At 46.1% G+C, this 9,664-nt stretch overlaps 1 protein-coding gene across 1 annotated transcript; it reads right to left on the bottom strand.

Annotated features, from left to right (window-relative positions):
- Positions 1-4,818: 4,818 nt before the first annotated feature.
- On the bottom strand, positions 4,819-6,832 carry LOC140360028 (E3 ubiquitin/ISG15 ligase TRIM25-like). Its single transcript, XM_072445326.1, has one exon. The coding sequence runs from the start codon at positions 6,523-6,525 to the stop codon at positions 4,849-4,851; it is 1,677 nt and encodes a 558-aa protein (XP_072301427.1). The 5' UTR covers positions 6,526-6,832; the 3' UTR covers positions 4,819-4,848.
- Positions 6,833-9,664: the final 2,832 nt, after the last annotated feature.

Raw genomic sequence — 9,664 nt, 5'->3', positions numbered from 1 at the left:
CGCGGGGCGCGGGGCCGGGCGCGGGGCCCCCGGGGAGGAAAGAAGCCGCTCGAGTCCCGGTCGTTCTCAGGCCGCGTCAAGGCGGGGCACGTGTCCGCATATCATGTCCCCCCGGGTCCTTGTGGGAGAGCGGTCAGCGTGTGGGAGGAGAGTGGTCAGCGTGTGGGAGGAGAGCGGTCAGCGTGTGGGAGGAGAGTGGTCAGTGTGTGGAGCGATCAGCGTGTGGGAGGAGAGCGGTCAGCGTGTGCGAGGAGAGTGGTCAGCGTGTGGAGCGGTCTGTGTGGGAGGAGAGTGGTCAGCGTGTGGGAGGAGAGTGGTCAGCGTGTGGAGCGGTCAGCGTGTGGGAGGAGAGCGGTCAGCGTGTGGGAGGAGAGTGGTCAGCGTGTGGAGCGGTCAGCGTGTGGGAGGAGAGCGGTCAGTGTGTGGGAGGAGAGTGGTCAGTGTGTGGAGCGATCAGCGTGTGGGAGGAGAGCGGTCAGCGTGTGGGAGGAGAGTGGTCAGCATGTGGGAGGAGAGCAATCAGCGTGTGGGAGGAGAGCGGTCAGTGTGTGGGAGGAGAGCGGTCAGCGTGTGGGAGGAGAGCAATCAGCGTGTGGGAGGAGAGCGGTCAGTGTGTGGGAGGAGAGCGGTCAGCATGTGGGAGGAGAGCGGTCAGTGTGTGGGAGGAGAGCGGTCAGCGTGTGGAGCTGTCAGTGTGTGGGAGGAGAGCGGTCAGCGTGTGGGAGAAGAGCGGTCAGCGTGTGGGAGGAGAGCGGTCAGCATGTGGGAGAAGAGCGGTCAGCGTGTGGAGCGGTCAGCGTGTGGGAGGAGAGCGGTCAGCGTGTGGGAGAAGAGCGGTCAGCGTGTGGGAGGAGAGCGGTCAGCGTGTGGGAGGAGAGCGTGTGGGAGGAGAGCGGTCAGCATGTGGGAGGAGAGCGGTCAGTGTGTGGGAGGAGAGCGGTCAGCGTGTGGAGCGGTCAGCATGTGGGAGGAGAGCGGTCAGCGTGTGGGAGGAGAGCGGTCAGCGTGTGGGAGGAGAGCGGTCAGCATGTGGGAGGAGAGCGGTCAGTGTGTGGGAGGAGAGCGGTCAGCGTGTGGAGCGGTCAGCATGTGGGAGGAGAGCGGTCAGTGTGTGGGAGGAGAGCGGTCAGCGTGTGGAGCGGTCAGCGTGTGGGAGGAGAGCGGTCAGCGTGTGGGAGGAGAGCGGTCAGTGTGTGGGAGGAGAGCGGTCAGCGTGTGGAGCGGTCAGCGTGTGGAGCGGTCAGCATGTGGGAGGAGAGCGGTCAGTGTGTGGGAGGAGAGCGGTCAGCGTGTGGAGCGGTCAGCGTGTGTGATTAAGTCAGTATTGCACATGATTAAGTCAGTATTGCACATGATTATGACAGTATTGCACATGATTATGACAGTATTGCACATGATTTAGTCAGTATTGCACATGATTATGACATTATTGCACATGATTATGACAGTATTGCACATGATTAAGTCAGTATTGCACAGGATTATGACATTATTGCACATGATTATGACAGTATTGCACATGATTAAGTCAGTATTGCACATGATTAAGTCAGTATTGTACATGATTATGACAATATTGCACATGATTATGACATTATTGCACATGATAATGACAGTATTGCACATGATTAAGTCAGTATTGCAAATGATTATGACATTATTGCACATTATTATTACATTATTGCACATGATTATAACAGTATCGCACATGGGTATGACAGTATTGCACATAATTATGATAGTATTGCACATGATTATGAAATTATTGCACATGATTATGACATTATTGCACATGGGTATGACAGTATTGCACATGTGTATGACAGTGTTTGTTGTAGAGTGTGACAGCAGCAGAAGGACAGACTGTGAAACGTCTCCTTCACACACAAGGGTGGATCAGTCACTGAAGCTGCTCTCCAGAGTGGACAGAGTGTCCTGCAGGGGACAGAGTGTCCTGCAGGGGACAGAGTGTCCTGCAGGGGGCGACACTCATGGTCCAGCATAGATGTGAGTTTACTGGTTTTATATAGAACCACTCGTGTGGTGTTTTCTTTTCAAGTTCAGTTATAAATCTTTCTAGTGGAGGTTCAACACCTGCTGGAATTCTATTATCTGGAATATTCCACAATAGGTCATTAAACTGACCCCTACCAGAAAAGTTATACCGTGGCCCTTTCAAAAAAGTGCCATAATAAATCAGATTTGGCATAATTTATTATTTTTGTTTCCATTTTGATATTTGCTTGAGTAATTATTTGGATAATAACCATTTCTTTAAAGATACATCTAAAGAAATGGTTATTTGGACAGGGACAGTGAAGCCCTAGCTTTGTCTTTTGGAAATGTGCTGCTGCCCTCTGCTGGACACAGTGGGACAAGACATGACATTTATTGGCCAAATTTATCACAGAATTTTTGCACTTTTTCAGTTTCTGGTTTTACTCAGATTGATGCATGTTGAAAACAAATAAAAATTCACATTATTACACTTTTACTTTTCTTTTTCAAATTAAACTGTATGTATGTTTTATTTATATGAGCCCCAAAAGGGGTCCAGGTAAACCCCGATTCTGGACGAGAGCGGACCTGAGACCTGGGACCGGACTGAGTTAAACAGAAATGAAGGACGGGTTTGTCAAAGACCAAGGCCCAGGATTTATCATTGTTTCCAAATCCATATTCACCAGAGCCTCCATTTCTCTGAATATCTCTGTGTGAAACTGCTATAGAAACGCCCAGAGCTCCACCTCCAGTAACAGAGTCAGACTCTCAAGCAACGGGAAAAAAGAGCTGATTAAAAACAAAACACGGTGTAAACTTCTGCAGTTTTAAATAACAAATCACAATTAAGTTTATTCACAAATATCTTCATTTTTTAGATCATTTCAAATTGTGTTGGAGCAAAATGAATCATGCAAATGAAGTGTTATAAATATATATAATAATGTATAATATTATATAACAAATAAATACAACATAAATAATAAAAGAAACATAAAATATATAATTTAAACCAACATCTAGAAAGATGTTATTTTTGTCAGTTTTTCTTTCAATGTATCAATGTTATTTACTTCTATTTAGTTTTTGTGTGAATGAGTTGTTTTGTTGTAGGGTTTTTTAAATATTCATTTAGTTAGAATTTTCTGTCATTAATAAAAAATAAAAAAATATAATAATGATGAAGTATTTTAAGTAGTATAACTCATAATAATAACCCGTGTTACCGTGGGTTCTTTCCGGGTTCTCCGGCTCCTCCCACCGTCCAAAGACCTGCATGTGTTAGGTTAAATTGGTGACTCTAAATTGGCCGTAGTGAATGAATGTGAGAGTGAACTGTCTGTCATGTCTCTGTCTCTGTGTTGACCACTGTCCAGGATGCACCCCGCCTAAGGCCCGAAGTCACTGGGATAGGCTCCAGTCACCCGCGACCCCGAAAAGGAACAAGCGGTAGATAATGGATGGATGGATAATTCTAATTATCGGATTGATATTGCGATACTTGTAATTGCTTGGTATCGGACTGAATCAAATCACACTCCATCGATGATGATGGATGATGATAGTTGGCTGGGCTGAGACTCAGGATGGGGCTCCGTGATGGGTGATCCAGCCGATTCAGAATCCCCCCCATAGATGGTGATGTGTTAAGGTGAAGATGATAGAGCCATGGGTGGAAGGGCGGGGTTGAGAGAGCAGAGACAACAAGATATGCTGGGATTGGCCTGTATGTATATAGGGCTTCTGGGTAATCAGAGGTGTGGTTAAAGAGTGGGGCGTGGTTACTGGAGGAGTAAGAGGTTGAGGCGTGGTCCTGCTCCCGAACCCAAGTTGACGATCTCCAACTACACATTTGAGGTTTTGAGACAGAAAAGTCCACATGAAACAGATGGATTTATGACTTTATTGTTGATTTGAAAGTTCCAGAGTAAAGATGATGCTGTTTGCCTTCACCATTGTATAACCAGTGTTACTCATTCTGTGACTCTGAGACACTTTTACAATTAGGATTCAAAGTTAACACAAAACACAGTGAAATCTACAGAGAAACAAACAGAAGACAAATAGTATCATTGGTGCAGTTTTAGATGAAATAAGAACATGACTTTTTACATCTGACAAAGAGTTAAATACAGTTACATTACACCAGGAAGAACATTTGAACTGAAAGAAAGTTCAAATGAAGTGAGTTAAAAACAGTGTCTGATGTAAAATATGTAGAGAATATATGAGTTTAGTTCGAACAGTCGTAGTTTGAACAGTCATAGTTTGAACAGTCATAGTTTGAACAGTCGTAGTTTGAACAGTCGTAGTTTGAACAGTCGTAGTTTGAACAGTCATAGTTTAAACAGTCATAGTTTAAACAGTCATAGTTTAAACAGTCATAGTTTAAACAGTCATAGTTTGAACAGTCGTAGTTTGAACAGTCGTAGTTTGAACAGTCGTAGTTTGAACAGTCATAGTTTGTATTGTTGAGTGAAACAAAAGCTCGTCTGAACCACATTCTAACTCAATATTGTGTCAAATGTTTTAATAAATCAGTTTTTCTCATGAATTGTTTCTCCACATGAAAGTTTAAACATGTTTAGCAAAAATAACCACAATATTGTAAGTGAAACTTAATTTCATGTAAATACTATAATTTCTACCTCAATTTTGATACATTGATCATGAACATATTTTTGTAATATTCTGCAACATTTTATTTTTTTCGAGTTCTGTTCAAAGTAGTGTCTAGTTTTAATGATATTATTTTGTTAGCATTGATTTCATTTTTTAAACTAAACTTTTATTAGTTGTAAATAAAAGGCAAAATTAGATCCAGAACGGTGGAGAACAAAAGCTGTTTTATTTGAGTTTAAGAAAATTTGCAGTGTCTTCAGTATTATAAATCCTGACTCCAGCGTAAAGAGAGTGAGTGAAAGTGGTCTGGACTCTGTGGATGAGGCTCATGGTACTTTCAGAGACGCTGTAAAAGGCCAAAACCCCTGCACTGTGGTCCAGGTAAACCCCGATTCTGGACGAGACCGGACCTGAGACCTGGGACCAGACTGAGATAAACAGAAATGAAGGACGGGTTTTGTGACAGACTAAGACCCAGGATTTATCATTGTATCCAAATACACATTCATCAGAGATTCCTTTTCTCTGAATATCTCTGTATGAAACTGCTATATGAACACACACCCCGCTCCACTCCACCTCCCAGTAACATCGGCCCCTCAGACTCTCTCTGCTCAGGACCTGACACATGTAACTGAATCTGTCTGAATGATCAGGATAACTCTGGTGTTCTCTCATAAGTGATGCTCTTCTGTTTCCATCAGACAGAGACAGTTCTGTGTGAGCTGTGTTTAGGTCCAGAGTGATTTCTGTATAATATTGTAAGAAGTCCTCTCTGGAGCTGGGTTCAGCTGGTGACAGTAAAACCTGGACTGGACTCAGAGTGAGCTGGAGTTTGTCCATGAGCGCTGACACAGCTCTGATCACATACTCAAAGTATCTCCGGGGCCCTGTCTGAATCCTGGCTGGCTCTGTGCTCTGTGTGTCTGTGGACAGTGAAGCGTAGAGCTGTAGAAACTGGTTATGATCCGGAGTGAGGGACAGTGTGTCCAGCTCAGAGATGCTCCTCTTCAGCTCAGTCACGTCCTGCTGCAATTGGTCTTGGAGCTTTTGGACTCGGCTCAGTTGGGTCTGCTCCTGGGAGAGGATCTGCTGCTCCACTTCAGAGCCTCTTTTCTCCAGAAGGACCATCTCTCTGAAGCTGTCCCTGCTGCGCTGCACTGCTGTCTGGGCAGAGGGGCTGATGTCCTGAATCTCCTGTTTTAGTCTCTTCAGGTCTGTGTCCTGGAGGCTCTGGAGCAGCAGGGCCCTCCTGGCCGGCAGCTCTGCCTGTTTCTGGGCCCTCTCTGAGGCAGAGGACACTATGTTGTGGCCCTTGTGCTGGACAGTAGAGCAGAGGTAACAGATACTCTGCTGGTCACTGCAGCAGAATAAATGCATCACTTTTTTGTGTTGAGAGCAGATGTTTTCCTGGAGCTTGTGGGATGGCGCCACCAGCTGGTGTTTCTGTAACGCTGCAGCATCATAATGAGGCTGGAGGTGGCTCTCACAGTATGAAGCCACACACTGCAGACAGGACTGCACAGCTTTAAACTTTATCCCAGTGCACACATCACAGGACACATCCTGAGGTCCGGCATAGCAGGGGTCAGCAGGGGGCGCTGTGAACCCAGTCTTCTTCTTCATCTTCATCTTCATCTTTGGTGTTTCATGGCGGTTGGTATCCTTCAGCTGTTCTACTAAACCTGCTAACATGATGCTTTTGATGAGGACAGGCCTGGGGCTGAAGCTCTGGCGACACTCAGGACAGCTGTAGAGCTTCTTCTCGTCCTCTTGGTCCCAGTGGTGTTGGACACAGTTCCTGCAGTAGCTGTGCCCACAGGGAATAGTCACCGGATCCTTCAGTAGATCCAAACACACGGGACAGAAAAAGGATTCTTGGTCGAGTGCTTTCTGCGCCATCTCTCCTGGATCAGAGCAACTCAGAGTTTGACTTTGCAGCAGTGGGAGGAGCCAGGCCACACCCAGAGCTCTGTGTAGATCTGAGGAGGAAGCAGGAAGCACCGAGCAGGAACACTTTAAAGACACACACAGTTTTTCTCTGTCAACATGTTTGTCTCATCATTTCAGAGGACAGGGGCCTTTAGAAGTTGTTTTTGAAAGAAATATCCAAAGTGAAAACCAACAAATGTCACAAAAAATTATTTTCATCTGGTACCGGCCCAACAAACTCAAGTGTCTCGCTGCAGACCTCAATCCAGAGTCCACTACCCCGCAGAAGTTGTTGTTGTTGTTGTTGTTGTTGTTGTTGTTGTTGTTGTTGTTGTTGTTGTTGTTGTTGTTGTTGTTGTTGTTGTTGTTGTTGTTGTTGTTGTTGTTGTTGTTGTTGTTGTTGTTGTTGTTGTTGTTGTTGTTGTTGTTGTTGTTGTTGTTGTTGTTGTTGTTGTTGTTGTTGTTGTTGTTGTTGTTGTTGTTGTTGTTGTTGTTGTTGTTGTTGTTGTTGTTGTTGTTGTTGTTGTTGTTGTTGTTGTTGTTGTTGTTGTTGTTGTTGTTGTTGTTGTTGTTGTTGTTGTTGTTGTTGTTGTTGTTGTTGTTGTTGTTGTTGTTGTTGTTGTTGTTGTTGTTGTTGTTGTTGTTGTTGTTGTTGTTGTTGTTGTTGTTGTTGTTGTTGTTGTTGTTGTTGTTGTTGTTGTTGTTGTTGTTGTTGTTGTTGTTGTTGTTGCATTACCGCCAGACTTTATTCCTCAGACTTTTCTTAGTGTTTTATGGCGGCTGGTATCCAGGAGGAACCTTCACTGACAGGTCCAGAAGAACACAAAGTAAACACTCTTCAAAGCAAATATACGTCAATCAAAGAACACATTGCTCACAAGTAAGCACTTCAAAGTAAACACACTTCAAAGCAAACATACGTCAAGAAAATAAAATCTTTCTCTCTTTCTCTCTCTCATTCTCCTTTTTTTATGGCATAGCGTAAAACACATACTTTGACGTACAGCTACAGTAAGTGGTGGTAAATACAACTTTTCAGTTGGCTGCCAACCGCCATTAAAAGAAACACCACAACCTTTACCGAGTAAAGTCGGGAGAATAAAGTTTAAAGTCTAACTACAGTAGGTGGCGGTAATGTAACATTTGGGTACCAACCGCCATTAAACACTGAAGAAGAAGAAGAAGGAAGCCTATCGTATCACTCTGGCCTGAAGGTCTCCTGAGGTCATCGACAGGTATCGGCAGGCCAAGCGGGCCGCAGATCGTGCTGTCGCAGAGTAAAAAACCCAGGGCTGGGAGGAGTTCGAGGAGGCCATGGAGGAGGACTATCGGTCGGCGCCAAAGAAATTCTGGCAAACCGTCCGGCGTCTCAGGAGGGGAAGCAGTGCTTCACCAACACCATTTATGATATGGGTGGAGACCTGCTGACCTCGACTGGGGATGTCGTCGGACGGTGGAGGGAATACTTCGAGGATCTCCTTAATCCCACTGTCACGTCTCCCGAAGAGGAAGGAGAGACTGGGGGACCGGGGACTCAGAGGCTGACTCGTCCATCACCCAAGCTGAAGTCACTGATGTTGTTGGCAAACTCCTCAGTGGCTCCGGGGGTGGATGAGATCCGCCCTGAGGACCTTAAGTCTCTGGATGTTGTAGGACTGTCTTGGTTGACACGTCTCTGCAACATCGCGTGGCGGTCGGGGACAGTGCCTCTGGACTGGCAGACCGGGGTGGTGGTCCCTCTGATCAAGAAGGGGGACCGGAGGGTGTGTTCCAACTACAGAGGGATCACACTCCTCAGCCTCCCATAAGGTCTATTCCAGGTCCTGGAGAGGAGAATCCGACCGATAGTCGAACCTCGGATTCAGGAGGAGCAAAGTGGTTTTCGTTCCGGTCGTGGAACACTGGACCAGCTCTGCCCAACCAGTCCACATGTGCTTTGTAGATCTGGAGAAGGCTTTCGACCGTGTCCCTCGGGGTGTCCTTTGGGGGTGCTCCGGGAGTACGAGGTCCGGGGCCCTTTGCTCAGGGCTGTCCGGTCTCTGTATGACTGGAGCAGGAGCTGTGTTCACTGCCGGCAGTAAGTTAGACCTATTCCCAGTGCATGTTGGACTCCTCAAGGCTGTCCTTTGTCACCGGTTCTGTTCATAGTTTTTATGGACAGGATTCCATCTCTGCTGTTTGCAGACGATGTTGTCCTGATGGCTCCATCAAACCCGGACCTGCAGCATGCACTGCGACGGTTTGCAGCCGAGTGTGAAGCGGCTGGGATGAGAATCAGCACCTCTAAATCCGAGGCCATGGTTCTCAACCAGAAAAAGGTGGCTTGCCCTCTCCAGGTGGGTGGGGAGTCCTTGCCCCAAGTGGAGGAGTTCAAGTATCTCGGGGTCTTGTTCACGAGTGAGGAAGGATGGAGCGTGAGATTGAAAGGCGGATCGGTGCAGCGGCTGCAGTGATGCAGTTGTTGCATCGACCGTTGTGGTAAAGAAGGAGCTGAGTCGAAAGGCAAAGCTCTCGATTTACCTCAATCTACATTCCGGCCCTCACCTATGGTTATGAGCTTTGGGTAATGACCCAAAGGACAAGATCGCGGATACAAGCGGTCGAAATGAGTTTCCTCCGCCGGGTGGCTGGGCGCTCCCTTAGAGATAGGATGAGAAGCTCTGCCACACGGGAGGAGCTCGGAGAAGAGCCGCTGCTCCTCCACGTCCAGAGGCCTCTGGGAGTCCCTGCTTAGACTGCTGCCCCCACGACCCGGCCCCGGATAAAGCTGAAGAAGATAGATGGATGGATTTTCTGAAGTCAGAGAAATCATAATATTATGAGATTAAAGTGATATTTTTACAAGGTTAAAAATCATAATTTTACGAAAATAAAATTGTAATATTATGAGGATATGGTCAACCTTTTCAGAGGTGCCCAGCGGGTCTTTTATTTCCCGAGTGTCCTCAGGAGGAGAACAGCATTCATTTTGGTTTGATTTGGCTTACTCAAAAAATATACTTTACACTTTAATATCTGTGTCAGGAACAAAATAAAATCAACAAAAAAGACAACAGTAGTGGGCTTAAAGTCCTATGAAAACGCAAAGAATAAATACATCTTACTTTAT

The sequence above is a fragment of the Eucyclogobius newberryi genome, unplaced genomic scaffold (genome assembly GCF_026437365.1).
Source record: "Eucyclogobius newberryi isolate DKJ021-1_F unplaced genomic scaffold, fEucNew1.0.hap1 SCAF_14, whole genome shotgun sequence".
Taxonomy (NCBI): domain Eukaryota; kingdom Metazoa; phylum Chordata; class Actinopteri; order Gobiiformes; family Gobiidae; genus Eucyclogobius; species Eucyclogobius newberryi.
Note: the sequence above shows the minus strand (reverse complement) of the source record. Positions and strands in the feature narration are given on the sequence as shown.

Excerpts from the sequence above, each read along its gene's own strand:
- LOC140360028 (XM_072445326.1), bottom strand. The coding sequence starts at position 6,525 with ATGGCGCAGAAAGCACTCGACCAAGAATCCTTTTTCTGTCCCGTGTGT.